We start from the raw sequence: 16,964 nt of genomic DNA, 5'->3' as shown, positions 1-16,964 counted from the left end.
TGTCCTTTCCTCACCCAGAGAAGGTTCTTCTGGCTGTTCGAGTCAGAGCTTGCTGGAAAGATGGTTTCTTTGGAAATGTCAGCTCTGGGGGCACCTGGGTGGCTCAGTCCTTAGGCGTCTGCCTTTGGCTCAGGTCATGATCCCGGGGTCCTGGGATCGAGCCTTGCATTGGGCTCCCTGCTCCGCGGGAAGCCTGCTTCTCCCTCTCCCACTCCCCCTGCTTGTGTTCCCTCTTTCGCTGTGTCTCTCTCTGTCAAATAAATAAATAAAATCTTAAAAAAAAAAAAGAAAGAAAGAAAATGTCAGCTCTGGAAGACATCTTGAGAGAACAGGGCACAGTGCTCAGCAGACTCCTGTCGGGCCAGTCTCCTCCGTTCAGTGTGGAGCCCAAGCCCCAGGTGGCAGTCGCGGGAGCAGGAAGTAGGTGTGCAGCTGAGGGCTGCCCCTCAGGGTGGGTGCGGGCTCCCCGGCGCAACTGAGCCTCGGGGCAGAGGGCACAAGGCTTCTAGCCACATCCCACCTCGGGACCTTCTGCCCAGGCAGGGCCTCCTGTGCTCCACTCTCCTGACTAAGGTCCAGGAGAGAAGTGGGACGCGAAACAGGTCACCAGGGTAACTTACAGCTAAGAGACAAAAGGTCTCCAAAAATGAGGTACTAAAGCTCCAAAAAGAGGTGCTAAAATCCCACGTTAAGACTTTCTGGCCAAGCAGCCTACCTGCGGAAAGTCTTGAAAAGTGAGGCCTCCCTAATATTAACCATAAACAGCTCCTATATTCTCACCAGTAGAATGTTTGACCATTCTCTTGTTGGCCCCAGATTTTGGGATATTATCCAGCGTTGACAACTTAAGTGGCAGAAGAATGGCATCTCATTGTTCTAATTTATATTTGTACCTGGGGAGACTGTGCGTTTTTCACATATTTGTGGGCCATTTGTTTCTGGAAAGAGCCTGTCACAGCCTCTGTTCATTTTTCTACCGAGCTGGTTTTCTTTTCTTTTAAAAGATTGATATAGGTACTCTGTATTATGGATATTAGTTCTTCGTGAGATATTTTTCTCTGTTTCCTCTGTCATTTGTCTTTTAATTTTGTTTATGTCACCTTCTGCGGAGTTTTACAGTTTCACAATGTCCCAAGCATGTCTCTTCCTGCGGCTTCTGTGTTTCATGTCGTGCTTAGAATTTCTGTCGCTGAGATGATTCAACTGCTGCTTCAGTCGTTCTGAGAAATGACGGCCACAAGGCTTGCAGTGGTAGCAAATCATGCTTATTCAAAAGAAAACGTTTATTTTAAAAATAAGAACTGTCACCCCAAGCATTTATTTAAATATTAATAGTTATGTGTAAAAATTATAAATGGTATAACAAAACTAACAGCTTTATATTCACAGATGGTGAGATGCTGACAAACAAGAAATAAGATCTATGTACATTGAGATTTGGTTGTTATGAAAATGCATATGAAGGCTTAAGAAACGGTCTATTTATAGGCTTTGGTGGAGCCATAATCCCCAATTTTCTAGTGGCTCCTGCTGCTGCTTGAGAACCATGCACAGAGGAATGGGGTCCAAATATGTTGGAGGATTTACTTTTAGAAGATGTCTTTCTGCACACGGTGAACCCCCTAAAAGGTGACAAAGAAAAGAGAATTAAAATGTTAAATAAAATCAGAAGTGAAGTTGATCTCAGCCTGAGCAGAGCTCTGTAATCAGTCTGCGATTTTCCTTGCTCTTCCGCGTCTCTGTGCACTTCCTGCCTATAAATCCCCTGGAAGTTTCCTTTACAATTCAAGGAATAAAGGACTGCTGCCCTTCTTGCAATTCTGTCCTCAACTTGTCTTCTTAAAATGGCAAGGACTGTTTCTTAATTTTGGGACTTGAGACGAACCCCCTGTGCCTGCTCCCCACCCACACCATTCACGTCTGATGATCAAAACCCTCCCTCTGGACAACAGAGCCCAGATCCACAGTGCTCAATCTATTCTGCCCAAGGAAGGGAGAATACCTTGATTTAAGGTCCCAGATGCCCGGACAATAGACACAGTGGAGTTACAGTGCTTGCCCAGCTCAGAGAAAGGTAGCTTTGTGGCTGAGTGGAGCTGGGGTCCTGCTTTCAGCCTAGTGGGGCGGCAGCAGAGCACAGGGGGGAGCCTCCTCCGGGTCAGCGGTCCCAGCGCCGGGAGGGCAGCAGATGCGGCCCCCCGGGGAGGCACCTGGGTCTGGCACCTTGTCAGGGTCGCCAGCAGCTCGCTCCCTTGCCCACTCTCCTCTCCTACTAGCTGCCTTTAAAACCAGGCAAGAAGCCCCGCCACAGCCTATTACAAAGTCCTGCCAGCAGCTCCCCCCTGCCCCCCTCCCCACCTGAAGATACCAGCTCTTTTCTCCCTGCTAATGAAACGAAAGAAAAGAGCCACAGGGCTGGCATTTTACAAGGATAACGGGAGAAGCCTTTCCAAATTGCTTGGGTTATTCCCCATGGCTTGTAACCGGGCTGAGTCCGTGCCCAGAGTTAAATCGGTAACATCAGGGCCTGCAAGTGGCCTCCCATCTCTGAATGTAGAGGCCGGGGTCTCAGGACCCATCTGTACTTAAGGCATTCTGCTGGGGGGGGGGGGGGGCGGGGAGAAGTGCTTTTTTCAACATTTTTAAACTCTTGCTTGAGGGCAGTTTTACTGCAGAACTGGCAAAGATCTGCTGCACCCTGCAGAGAAGCAGCCTTAAATTTCCCTACGCTGATTTCCTGCTGAGAAATTAAGCCCTGAGCGAAAACCTGCTGTTTATGTTGATTTACAGAACGAATCTGCCAACAGCGGTCTCTGGCGCCCGGGCCATCCATTTCACGCCCACTCTGAGAGGCCAGAACACAACTGGTTCATTGTGTGTTCTTCGGAAGATGTAAAGCTCGGAAGGTGGAGCGGGGAGTTAAGGTCTCTGGCACAGAGCCACCGTCTTCCGGGTCTGCCTCTCAGCCAGGTGAGCAGCCTGGAAGCGGTGGGAAACGGTCACAGTGGTTCAGCGGCAACAAGGGGAATGAAGCACGTGCACAAAGAGGCTGCTACCGAGGGTCAAAAAAAGTTACAAAACTCCCTGGTTTTGGCCAGAAGGGATTAGAAGAGAATCCCATGGTAAACACGTAGGTTAATTAACAACTAGCATTCAAATCGGTACTGGCTTTTTGAGAAGTGTGAGTTTTACTACTTCCTAGATTAGGTTCGAACCCACAGGGCGAAGTGCTTCACTCTTACCAACAGAAGTTGGAAAAACTGCAAAGGGAGCCAAGGGCAATGAACACTGAAATATGGCGTGCTCTGTTCGAACAAGAAAGAATGGGAAGATCACAGTCATGTGTAAGGGATCTCTCCACGGGCAATGTGCAGAAATGAAAGCACTCTGGGTGGGCGTGGGTGAGTCAGAGGCCGGTCGTACTTGGGAAATTGAGACCCGGCTGGGAAAAGCCTCACACAAGACTTTCCCAGGCCAGGTCTCAGCTTCCTCATCATAAACCCCGGGGGGGCTGGACCAGAGGCCTTTTAAATTCTCCTTCTACTCCCTGAGCTCCTGAGGAAATGAGTATTTCCCAAAACAGAGGAATAAATGAGGAAAATAAGAAAATGTCGCCACTGAAGAACATCTGCTGGTCACTTGCGCACGAAAAACCACAGAACTAAACTAACATTTACTAATGCCTTTAATTTCTGTACCCTGGCAGAGGGATTAGCACATACAAGATGTTTGTATATGGACTTAACAAGAAAATGACAATTTGGTAACATTTGCCTTCCTTTCTCTTTCCCCACTCAATTTTTTTTTTTTTTTTATTACCCAGCAGGAAAAGAGGTAGAAAAACTGCAAAAGAAAAACACAACAGCTTGCAAAAGTTTACTGAGGACTTGCTTTCTTTTTCCTGTAAGCATTTCTGTTAGGTTATGCAGTTACTTGGGGGGCCACATTCTCCAGGCTGACGGGATGGTCCCGATCCTGCCAGACCTTGCTCACCTACAAGGCAAGGGCAGTGCAATTATGAAGACATAAGAACACTGCACAGATCATCGGCCAGGACCTGACAGGGCGTTGGTCCCCGCTGGTGTGCAGGGAGCGCCCTAAAGGTGCCGCTTCCCAGCCCCGGGGCCAGGAAAATGTGGGAGGGGGAGGTGGAAGACATTCCTGCAGCCCCTGGAGGCCTGGCTTAACTGACCTTTAGGTTTCCTCTTCTCTGCTACCCTGCACAGGTTGGGAGGTCGGTTCTCCCAGGTCTTAAGGAAGGGCAGGGAGTGAGCAGGGCCTGGGGGCAAAGGCCCGGAGACGCCACACCAATGAAAGCAGTGTAGCACGTACTGATGGAATCATAAAAGCAACGGGGAAACAAAACCCTTTGTTTACTCAGCTAGTATAGGATTTATAGCATTTTAGGTGGAAAAGTCCCTTAAGAAGAGAAATTATAAAGAAAAAAAATTTTTTTCCCAAAGGTAACGTCAAAGCTGGAGACATTTTGGCAAAGTAGACAACTTGAATGATAACTTAGGAGTAGAGATTTTAAAAATCTGAAACAAATGTTTCTGTTTTGGATTCAGTCTTAATCATCACTCCATTCACTAGAGAGGCAACATTTAACAATGGCTCATTTTAATAAACGCTTCGGAGCGAAGCCGAGCCGCTGCGCTTTTGTACTCTCCTCCCTGAGGCACCCGCCTCGCAGCCCGTGGGGCAGGACCTACCCTTTGGTCTTGGAGCCACCAAAGCTGGTTTTCCTCCTCTTAGGCCTTTGGGAGGCTGACATTCTCTTCCGCTTTCTTTCGTTTTTGGTTTTATTTGCAAAGTAGTGAGAAGATACGGGTGTTTCCTCATTGAACTCCTCGGCGGCGCTTCTGGTGCCTCTGCGGCTGCCCGGGCTTCCCCGTGGGGAACCGTCCTCAGCTACAAATGGACAATGCAGACGTTTGTCCCTGACGCTGTGACAGCCCAGGAGCTGTGAATGTCCACGTGGAGAAACACCAGCAGGGGTGCAGCTGGGCTGATACCCAGCTGCTTTCCTGGGGGCCTCCTGCCACACGGGTTCAACAATTCCACAAGAATGGAAGATTTCTTTTATGTCAGAGCCCCAGAGTCCTCAACGGAAATTTACTTTTAACGTAAGGAGATCAGAATTTGTTAAAGAAACCGGTGAGATATATATAAAGTAAGCTTTATGCCCAATGTGGGGCTCGAACTCACAACCCTGAGGCCAAGAGTCACACGTTCCACTGCCTGAGCCAGCCAGGTGCCCCAGAAACTTGCGAAACTCCTTAACTTAACTAGAGACATCAGGTGTCTGCTGCACACGCTGTGTCCCTGTTGGCGCCTGGGCAGCTAATCCTGCTAAGCTCTTTGAAGAGTATAAAGTGCTACATAAAAGACAACTTTATTTATCATTTAACACATGCTGTAAAAAAAAAGCCCAATATAAGAGAAACAGAACAAACTATGCTCTGTACCTCATGTTTGAGCAACAGTTACGTAGTGCCAGAAAACCCTAGACCCTATCATACTCTTCAAAGACAAAAAACGCTTCTTTGTTATGGTTGTGAACATTTCACATACCATGCAGGAAACGGGTCGGGATGAAAGCACTAGTTTGCAAAGAAGGTGGTAACTTCCATGAGTATTGGCATCCTAAGGCACCTAAAAAGCATGAAACCTCCTTGTGGGTCCACAGGGGTCCCGGCTCCATTCTCGAAGGAAGGTATTTCGGGGCTGGTCTGGCTCCCCCTCGGGCTACGCTACTGCCCGACCGGAAGGGCCCTAATCCATGGGACTCCGCATCCGCCCAACGGTTCACACGGGGAGGCAGTGCGGCTCTGGCGAAGCTGTCATCCCGTCATCCCGTCATCCTAGCTGTGGGGCTTGGCAATAAAAAGGCTATGAAATGGGGTGTTGTGAGGACTGAATGATACAAAACAGGCCAAGCTCTTGGCACGGCGTCTGTCCCTCAGTAAGTGGGAGCGATCGTCACCACACTGTGGGCTGTTTCCACAGAGCAGCCTGTCTAATGTGGGCAAAAATCCCCTTCCAAACAAGTTACTACACTAAACAAATGTTAAGTTCCTACCAATATTCAAAGCAAGGCTCTTAATGGAATAATTACCACACAGAGGAATTTATAAAAACCCCACTTTTCAGCATTTTGTTAATGGGTAAAAAACGGAGGAGGAGGGACAGAACTTGAAAGAAATGCTCACTCATTCCTCATTCTGCTTACCTTTTCCATCAGCCTTGGGAAGAAACCCCCGCTGTTTGTTACAGAAACAGGAGAAACATTGAACTTGGCTTGTCTACTGGCCATATGCGGGAGGAGGGCATGGGACCTCGCATCTCCTACAAGATCTGTCTCGATCTTCTCACAGTTAATGCTGTCTATAGCTCAGTGAGGAGGTTGACAATGAGGGGCTACATGACGGGCCCACCGTAACCCTTGGGATTGTCTGCTAACGATGAGCTCCCTTGGGCAGATTCTTTCTGATAACCATGATTATCTAGCATTCCAATTGTACATTCATTTTCCCAAAACATTTAAACTCCGCTCTTAAATTTTATCTTTAGACATGCTTGTCAGATAACATGTTCCTCCTGCAGATAAGGAAACCAAGCACAAAGAGGTTATTTGTGGTCTGCCAAGGATAGCAGAGTAGAGATGGGAGTCCTTGGGCACTTGCCTTAACAGAATTGGAACTCCTGGGCCCAAAGGTCCTTCTCTGGGTCCTACCAGCAGGTCCAGTCACGGGCGTTCCCCCGGGGGGCCTAAGCGCCAGTGTCCTCTAAGAGGTGCCTAGCACAGCACTGGGACTGCTCTGCACTTGAATGTCAGTGTGACAAGGTGGAGGAAGCATTAATACAACCCAGAAACCACAAAATTCTAATCCAGTGAGATGCATTGCTTAACATTCAAACGGGCTTTTAGAAAACACAGAGTTAGCTGTATACCGAACCTGGCAATGTCCACCCAGAGTATTTCTGCAATACTGGAATCACTTCTGCACCATATTTTTCCAGTTTGTCTTCAGTAACACCATCAATTTGAAGCAAAACCTCAGGATCAGAAGATAAAGATTCTGTGCATGGGCATAAAATTAGGAATTTAAATTACCACCCATAGAAAACCCACTGAATTCACACTCATTCACTCATTCAACACATGCCTGTGAAGTGCCAACTCACTGCAGGGCACCAGGCACACGGGCCAATTTTCTAAAAAGCAGTGAGAGCCAACAGAGGCAGCCGACAGGCCCGGAGGAAGGAGCCCCTCGAGCAATTCCAGCAGCAGAGGTGTGTAAGTCAGGGCAGGGGCGGCAGACAGTGAAGGGCACCGGGGGAAACTGGAGGCGGGTACCTGTGCTACGCGCCTCAGAGTTTAACCAGACTTTGCTCTCGCCCGCTGTTCTCACAACAAAGACTTGTCTAGCTGCCACACTGATGCTCCCTGTTTTTGGAGAACGCCCACATTTGTATTTCCCAGCTCCGACTGCTCCCCGGCACTCCAGACATGGATATCATCTCTTCCATAAGGCCGTAACTGAGTTCTTCCTCCACCCCCAACCCAGCCTGGTGCTTCCTCCAGTCTCTCTGCATGGGAGCACCGGGGGAAGCAAGTATTCGGACTTGAGCAAGTGGGCCATTAAGAGTCCTCTGCATACAGATGGCCCATCAGTCTTGTAGCTAGACAAGCCTGTCATTTTAAAGATCACTCTGGCTGCCGCATGGAAAACGAATTATCAGGGAGAGAGGAAACTGGGAGCCTGGTGGGAGCCCCTGCAGGAGCAGGCAAAGATGCTGTGAACTAACAACTCGGTACTGGATTCGGTTGGGAGAGAGATCTGGACACATTTCAGAGGCCGGGTCTGGCTCTGGGGAGTGAAGAAGTGATAATTCCTACTATTTGAGCAAAGAAAGGGCTGATCTCAAATCTGTGATTTTCACATCATTTCTATGTTTAGAGGAAAAGGAACAGACCTGTGGGACAGACCAGCAGGTTTAGGGAGGGTTAACGGAAGATGAAGTTGGACAGGCAAGCAGAAATCTGTCCCTCTTCGAAAAAGCTGTTGGAGTTTTAGCGGACTCTGTGGGAGATTAAAAATGGGTCTCCTGTTCGTATCTGGAGTTAGAGACCAGGTAGGGAACTCACTAATAGCCTAGAAACAAAATGCTGCATTTCCTCGATTTGAAGACACACCCTTTTCCACGCTGTGCCGTTCCTGAGGTCAGCATGCGTCTGACAGGGGCTGCTGGCCAAACGGCCGCCGCCACCCGTGTGCGTGAGGCCTCGTCCCGGCCGCCACACGAAATGTCCGCCAGAAGAGACTGCGAGAGCGCTGGAAAGGTGACCGTGATGCAGAAAAGCTCAGGGTCATGGGGAACGGATTTGGCACGAATAAAGCCGATGTCTGCCTTTGAGGAAAAGGCCATAAATTCCCTAACTTCTTGCGAGCCACAACCAAGTGCTTATGGGACCCGAAAAGGACGCCGGCAGCCGATGGAGCAGCATTACGTTTGCATCCCTGAGAGATGTGCGGCCTCCCGCCGACGCCTTCTGGCATCATCGGGGAACACGCCACCATCACATCAGAGCGGCTGGCGTGGGATTTGGTTAAAATGCCGGGGAGAAGACTGGAGTGTGCTAGAAAGGCTGTGTCGCTAGCGTTCTCAATGACACGAGGGAAAGACACGGACAGCCGAGTCCAAAAATGATTCCCAAGAGTCGGGCTTTGGATATGAATTTCTCTAAGCACCTAAATCAACTTGCTTTGATTTTATGCGATTTTCATATATGCACAGAGTTATATAAAATAAAAATCTGTATTTAAATAGGTCAGGAACAATTCTTTCCATAAAAGCACTGTGTCACTGTTTAATTAGCATAATTTTTTCTTTCTTAATAGTCCACAAAATAGCAGTGTCTGAAAACAGCATCTCAGAGTTGATGAGACGCCGTGATGACCTAGGGTGGTAGGAATGGGAATGGAAGAGAGGAGGTGTGCATCATGAGATTTTATGAAGGAAGAATGTAGAAGGTAACATGTACACTAATCAGTCAGCTATGTGAAGGACTTATTTTATTTTCCAGGTGCTTTCCTACTAGGATTCTGGGTTGAGCTGTCAGAAGCTATGGAAATAACTCAGGTCAGCATGTATTTCTTAACTCAAGATAAGCAGTGTGCTAGATCTGGGTTCAAAGAAGCATGAAACATAATGTCTTTTCATAAGGAACGTAGCTCCTCCTTGCAAAGACATTTGTACTTAACATAGCCAAACATCATAAAGCAGGCAGAAAATGAAGACAAAATCTCTGAGTGACGGGTGGTATTAGAGATTACAATTATCCAAATCCTAACATCCGGCATTAGAGGGAGAAGTTTAAATTAAAATTATGCTGTGTGTCCGAATAACACAGTACTGTATGTATCTTATTATTATTTTTAAAAGATTTTATTCATTTGTCAGAGAGAGAGAGAGAGAAAGCACAAGCTGGGGGAGTGGCAAGCAGAGGGAGAAGCAGGCTCCCCACTGAGCAGGGAGCCTGATGCCGGACTCGATCCCAGGACCCTGGGATCATGACCTGAGCTGAAGACAGACGCTTAACGACTGAGCCACCCAGGCGTCCCACTGTATACATCTTAAAGACCATATTTCATCTCAAGTTTAAGTTGTTTCTTTGAGCTCTCAATTTAGAGATTAAATAAAAATAATGAAAATAAACTGAGCTAGATCTATGCACCTAAAAAGTTCCTTAGCAAGATTAACTTTTGGCTTATTAATTCATGCCACGTAACAGAAGATTCACCCATACCTACCTGCAAGCTTCTTGAGAGTGACAGTATTAAAAATATTAAAGTAGTGAACACCAAAAACTTTTCCCAGAGATTTGCAGACTTCTGTCAGTTCTCCAAGACACTTCTTCACCACCTCTTCCCTCTGAGATATCTTTGCCACTAACGCTTTCTGTTTTTTCACACTGGTGGAATTTTCCGTTTCCATAAAGTCTACCTTTGAGAGAGAGAAAGTGATCACAGGAGTGGGTACGCACGCACTTGTATCCAAATACAGGCTTCATTTAATTCTTAATTGCATTTGTGTGCCCTTTTTTTTTTTTTTTTTTTTATTTCTGTTATGCTAAGTAGCTATAGCAAGCCCTTAGGAATAGGGGCTGTGCATTCCTCATTTTTACATCTCCAGTGCCTGGCACAGAACAGCTTCTTGATAAATGTTTACCTAATGAATGTATGATGATTCAGAGATCGGACGACCCGACTGAATTTACTTTGGCAGGTGCTACATTACTTGGGTTCGATTTTAAGCTCTCTTTCCAGATTAAGAGGAACCGAGTACGTTCATGTAGGACAGTATATATAAATTCAGTATCCATAAGCTTTGGAGAAGACCCTCTAATTTGCAGTAATATATTTTTGCCCACTTACTGTAAGATAATTAAAATAAACATTTAGAACATCATACCTTTAAATGCCCATTTAGTACAGTTTGGGCTTTATTTCCCAGCATTACATAGGCAATCGGCTGGTCATTGGCGTTGATATATAAGTCTTCATCCAAAATCTTGTCAAGTATCAGTTTTTTAAAAAGTCTTTCGGCATTGTGTCGTGAGTAGGTAGAGCCCTTTCCAAATATCCCCGACTGAATTTTTGCGCTCTTACTCCCTGGCAAGAAGGCCCAAGGAGTTAGATTAGTAAATGTAGGTACGTCAGAAGCCTCTAGTAGGAGAGGCTGAAAAAGTCATTTATGGACAGGTCTGGATAAATGGGGTAGATAATCTGTTCCACAGGAAAACCCACAGCACAAGTAGACACCCATTTCCATAAAATGAGAATATTTGAGTAGAACTCTAAAGTTTCTATGGTTCTATGTACTTTTCCTCATCTTTTTATAACATGCATTGACCAAAACCAGCAGCAAAATAAGGCTATCATTTTACGATGGTGCACTTACAACTTATAAAATTACATTAGAGCAAAGAAATCAAAGAGAGAGTTTACATAAACTTTAAGCACTTCATATCACTGTGCTATAGTAGGATAACTGTGCATTACTGATCTAGTTACAAAAAAATTTGGACAACCATTTTCACAAATACTATGTCTGGTCCTATACTGAAAGCACTACTCGTGTGCAGTCCAGTTACTGAAGCCCATACTTTTTGTGACCCTCACAGAGGAAGCCTTTATAGACTGTTAAGACAAAAACACATCACTCCAGGAGACTGCGTCCTTTCCTCCTCCTCCTACTGGATGAGAGCACCACACTGGGCTGGATCTTTGCTCTCATATCCAATCTGCTATAATTATTAATGTCTTCATTGTAAACACAACTTTATTATAGCAATCTACTTAAGAAGGCTTGTGATGCTGATTATAATCAGAATTAACAGTTACTCTGTAAAGCTTTAGTTCTATTTTAAGAGTTCCAAATAATTACGTTAGTGTAAATGTCAGATGGCTTCTGGTCATATATGCCTCATGATTCAAGTTTTCCTTCCTTTAGTGGTTTGTATCCCTAAAACATCACATTACAGGACTAGCCCTAGTACTAGGGATAACTAAGCAAGCTGGAAAAATAAACTTAAATTAAGTAAGGGGGGGACTGGTTTGAGTTCGAGCCCCACACTGTTTGTAGAGATTACTAAAAAAATAAAATAAACTTAAAAAAATAAAGCTGAACCACAATTTTCTTAAAAACATGAAAGAGCTAATGAGAAACTGGGTATGTCAGACAAATGCTTGATTTAGTAATCTTTCTAGGAAACTACATGAAAGGTGCAATCAGAGATGCAGTTGAAGGTATATTTAAAAGGCCATTTATCACATCATTATGTATAATAGAAAAATATGTCCTTAAATAAGACTACTTAAATACATCTCATCAATATGATAAAATATAAATTATTAAAAATTACTTTAGAATAAAAAAATTAAGAAATGCTTATATCTTGTTATATAGAAATGATATAAACTATATGTACAATATGATAAATATGTGATTGTGAACAAATACATCTTAAAATATTAGCATTTCTTTCTGGAGTTACTTGTATTTTCTACACACTGCAATGTGGAGTGATCACGTATCACTCTTATAATACATTATTTTATCTGCAACCCCTCGTTCCTCCTGACTCCCGAAAGAAGTCCAAACTCAAAGGCAAAAATCCAGAAAGGGGGGCGCCTGAGTGGCTCAGTCAGTTAAATGTCTGACTTCAGCTCAGGTAATGATCTCAGCGTCCTGGGGAATCCTGGGATCCAGCCCCACATCAGGCTCTGCGCTTAGCAGGGAGTCTGTTTCTCCCTCTCCCTCTGCCTCTCCCCCTGCTTATGCTGTCTCTCTCTCCCAAATAAATACTATCTCAAAAAAAAAAAAGGAGGGACGCCCTGGGTGGCTCAATCCCTTAAGTGTCTGCCTTTGGCTCAGGTCATGATCCCAGGGCCCTGGGATCGAGCCCCACGTTAGGCTCCTTGCGCAGCGGGGAGCCTGCTTCTTCTCCCTCTGCCCCTCTCCCTGCTCGTGCTCTCTCTCTCTCTCTAATAAATAAAATTCTCCCCCTGCCCTCTGCCCCTCCCCCTGCTCATGCTCTCTCTAATAAATAAAATCTTAAAAAAAAAAAAGAAAAAGAAAAAAGAATCCAGAACGGGAAGACCAGCACTAAAAGTTGCTTTTGTCCGGAGGAAAGAGCAGATCCAGAAGGTATAGTTGAGGAACTGAGTAAACCACATTCCTACACCAATCTAGGTTATTAATGTTTTAAAAAATAAATGCACCTATTAATTGCTTTATCTATTTTTTAAATTAAAGTAAGGTATGTACATGGGAAAAATAAAATATAGTACAGAAAGGTTTAGGATGAAAAGCAACATCCCTCTGTCCCATCCTTCCCTCCTCCCATCCTCCTCTCTTCTGGAAAGCAATCATGTTTTATTATTATTTTTTTTCATTTTAATTTTTAGTAATCTCTACTCCCAATGTGGGGCTTGAATTCATGACTCTGAGATCAAGAGTTGTGCTCTTCCTGGGGCACCTGGGTGGCTCAGTCAGTTAAGTGTCCGACTTCGGCTCAGGTCATGATCCCAGGGTCCTGGGATCGAGCCCGCATCGGGCTCCTTGCTCAGTGGGGAGCCTGCTTCTCCCTCTGCCTGCCGCTCCCCCTGCTTGTGCTCTCTCTTCTCTGTCAAATAAATAAAATAAATCCTTAAAAGAAAAAAATACATATATTATATATATAAAAGAGTTGTGCTCTTCCTACTGAGCCATTTGGGCGCCCCAAGGCAGTAATTTTTTTTTTTTTTAAGATTTTATTTATTGAGAGAGAGAGAGCACGCTCAGCGCACACACAGGGCACAGACGAGGGTGTGGGGAGGGGCAGAGAGGGAGGGAGAGGAAGAAGGAAAGACTCCCAAGCCGACTCACAAGCCCATCTCAGGACCGAGATCATGACCTGAATGGAAGCCAAGAGTCGGATGCCTGACTGACTGCGCCAGCCGGGCACCCCGGTCCTGTTTTAAATAGCTTTTGTTCTCAGCTCTTCTGCTGGCCACCTCCACAAGGAACCTAAACCCTTGCCGTCATCCACTAGCCAGAGCTACTGCCCGACATTTACCTGCTGACCCCCCCACCACGTAAGATGAGGCTTCATCTCATTTGGACTACTCCCTATACTTTGCCTTGCCCCAAATTTGGCTAGTTATATAATATTGTTTAATCTATTGATTATTTTAACTTTATTTTTATTTTATTTTTTTAGATTTTATTTATTTGACAGAGAGAGAGAGAAAGAGCGAGCGAGAGAGAGACAGCAAACACAAGCAGGGGAAGCAGCAGGCAGAGGGAGAGGGAGAAGCAGGCTCCCTGCTGAACAAGGAGCCTGACACAGGGCTCGATCCTAGGACCCTGGGATCATGACCTAAGCCAAAGGCAGACACTCCACCCAGGTGCCCCTATTTTGTAACTTTAGACAGAACTTCTGGTTACTCTACCTTTTACATAGGAGGTTATGAGCACCCCAAGTCTTTTATTTATTGTACTTTTATTTTTACATCATCAAGATAAACACCTCCTGTCCTGTTCTCTAAACATATTTCAGTCTATACGTTGACTCTAACTGTTGCAGCTCGTTAGCAGTGTTTATGACAAGTTTCCTTCCCTACTTAGAAGGTCCTGACTCCCGTGCAACCCTCAGGACAATGTCTAGTGCACCCAGACAACTGGATTGCTTTTTGTACATCTTATCAATTACTCAAAATCCTGTAACAATTTCCTTTGTTTTACATTTGACCTTGGCTCTCTTTGTATAATCTTTCCCATGGAATTTCTAAATGTCTTTCTCCTTCTGTTGAGAATTAACATTTACATTCTTTACTGCCATCAAAAAAGATCATTTCTTATTCCTTCTCACAATGCTTGGGACCTATTTTTCTTGACTTTGTTACAATTTGCACAGACTGCTTACTACACCGTGGATCTGGGCTTTCTTTTCCCTGGACCAATGGGTCAGCTCCCCTGTTTTAGTATCAGAATGAGTGCACTCACTTTTTTTGCCTTCTAGCCTCTAGGGTTGCTGATATTAATCACCAGTTTGGGTTTGGTTTCTTTCTTTCCAAAGTTTTCAGGATTATCTCTGAAGGGGTCCAGAATATGCCACTGTGGCATAAAAATTATTTTGAGCAGGCTTTTGAGTTCCTGAAACCTCTTATCGGCAAAAAAGCAGAGACCCCCCCCCCAAAAAAAAACTCAACTGTCATAAATTCTCTCCCTGGGAGCAACCAAAGAAGACTAATTCTTATCATTGGAGATGAGAAGTCTCCATACCACTCCTAAACACTGTCACAAAACTATTCTATCTCCCTCTCATCTATTCTCTTAAGGGCCCACTTATCTTTCCAAAAAATCATTTGTTTTTCCATAAGTGTTCTTCTCCCCCTCCCTTTCCGCTATTAAGATGGTATATAAGCCCCAATTTTAATTGGCCCTTTGAGTCACATTTTGATGAAATCTGTCTTTTGTCAGTTTAATTCACAGGCTCCCAACCACTAAATCTAACAGGATGGAGGAAAAGTTTTTCCTCTCCAACATCAATTTATTCTTGGTATTCTCAAATCTCATGAAGCGTCTCCTTTGGCATTCAGTGAACATTTTAATCTGAAGGCTTTTTTCTCTTTCACTCAGGGAAATTTTCTTGTATCACTGATTTGATAACTCCCTATATCAAAAATTTTGTCAGATTTCACATCTCTTAAGAATTGATCTATATTTTTTCTCTCATATTTTCCATATATCTTTTTGCTCAGGTCTCAGAAAATTTTCTTGACTTTATCTTTCAACATTTCCACTAAATTTACTTTGTCAATCATTTAAAATTTTTAACAGCTCTTGGAACGCATGGTTGGCTCAGTTGGAGGAGGCTGCGACTCTTGATCTTGGGGTTGTGAGTTTGAGCCCCATGTTGGATGTAGAGATTACTTAAAAATATTAAAAAATAAATTTAATTTTTTAATTTTTTATTTTTTTAAACATTTTTTTTTTTAAGTTTTATTTATTTGTCAGAGAGAGAGAGAGAGAGAGCACAAGCCGAGAGGGAGAAGCAGCTTCCCCGCTGAGCAGGGAGCCTGATGTGGGACTCGATCCCAGGACCCTGGGATCATGACCTGAGCTGAAGGCAGACGCTTAACTGACTAAGCCACCCAGGCGTCCCAAATAATAAATAAAATTTTTAACAGCTCTTTCTCACTCTTTGTTTCTTTTCCATAACATTCTATTATTACTTAAGTCTTTGTGAAGATTCTAAATTAGGAGTTTCTCCTCCATTCTCCCTAAAGCTACTGCTTCTTTTCTAAATTCTCTCTCTCCTCAGGGTCAAAAACTTACTTGGTTTCTCTGATTGCCTAGTTGTATTTACCTTCAGGGATCAGGTTAAACTTTTGAGGTGGATTTCCTCTGTTATTAAAAAAAAAAAATTTTTTTTTAAAGATTTTATTTACTTATTTGAGAGAGAAGCGTGAGCGCCCGGCGGGAGGGGCAGAGGGAGAGAGAATCTCAAGCAGACTCCCCACTGAGTGTGGAGCCCGATAAAGGGCTTGATCTCACGACCCTGAGTTCATAACCTGAGCCGAAACCCAAGAGTCAGATGCTTAACTGATTGAGCCACTCAGGCGCTCTTCCTCTGTTATTTTGTATCTATTTCCCCTCAAATTCCTCCCCTGAATGGGAATATCCAGGTTTGCTTTCGGGTAAGTGGGTGGGCTGGGTGGTCCCCAAATGCCACTTAGGCGCTCTGGCCCCTAACTCAGCTGCCTTTCTATTCCTTAGGCCATTTATTTCTGTTCTAGAATCAATTCCAGGCTGGCATTTGCTGCAGTTCTTTCCCCCCTATTTCTGGCTCCTCTGCTTTCACTCCCACCCCCTTGGACCCATAGACTCAGTCTGAGGCCTCCTGATCAGTGGAGTTCTGCCTGGTCCATAGTCCCCCCTCTTCTATGACACTTGCCTCTACATTCATGTTGCAGGTGGCTTACTGTTATTTCATTCCACATGTCACCATGCTTCTATCCATTTCCTAAAAGATTTAAAAAATCTTGAATCTGATGATGGTCTCTCTCTGGTTCTCTATGCCCTAATGAACTGAATCCCCATTTTATTTCCTATTATTTTAGTAGGGTCTCAAACAAACAAACAAAAAGAAGACATACTTTTACCCAGGCTGCCATCCGGAACTGGAAGTCACTCAACAGGTAATTCTCCAAGCAAGTTATACTCCACTAATTCAGATGAAATTGTATATGCTATAATAACTTCTGTGTATTTATTTATTATTATTACTATTATATTTATTACCATATAGTTGACATACAGTATTTTATCAGTTTCAGGTGTACAACATAGCGATTCAACAATTCTCTACATTACACTATGCTCAGCATGATAGGTGTAGGCCCGTTATT

The 16,964-nt window shown here is 44.5% G+C and overlaps 1 protein-coding gene across 3 annotated transcripts in view; it reads right to left on the bottom strand.

The window, feature by feature from the left end:
* Positions 1 to 295: 295 nt before the first annotated feature.
* BLM (BLM RecQ like helicase) overlaps positions 296 to 16,964 on the bottom strand; it is a 90,484-nt gene continuing 73,815 nt past the window's right edge. The window contains exons 18-22 of one of the 3 annotated variants that reach the window (XR_004297853.1): positions 10,480 to 10,679; positions 9,819 to 10,007; positions 6,960 to 7,082; positions 4,713 to 4,911; positions 296 to 1,622 (exon numbers count right to left, since the gene is read on the bottom strand). Coding sequence is in view for 2 of the 3 variants with exons in the window: in XM_032391924.1 (XP_032247815.1) it covers positions 1,445 to 1,622; positions 4,713 to 4,911; positions 6,960 to 7,082; positions 9,819 to 10,011; positions 10,480 to 10,679 (893 nt within the window). In the remaining variant the exon portion in view is untranslated. Of the gene's footprint in view, positions 1,623 to 4,712; positions 4,912 to 6,959; positions 7,083 to 9,818; positions 10,012 to 10,479; positions 10,680 to 16,964 lie in introns of all 3 variants that reach the window. The other 2 variants (XM_032391924.1, XM_032391923.1) reach the window with 2 other exon arrangements.

Source organism: Phoca vitulina, unplaced genomic scaffold (genome assembly GCF_004348235.1).
Source record: "Phoca vitulina isolate PV1807 unplaced genomic scaffold, GSC_HSeal_1.0 scaffold65, whole genome shotgun sequence".
In the NCBI taxonomy this organism is placed as follows: Eukaryota; Metazoa; Chordata; class Mammalia; order Carnivora; family Phocidae; genus Phoca; species Phoca vitulina.
Note: the sequence above shows the minus strand (reverse complement) of the source record. Positions and strands in the feature narration are given on the sequence as shown.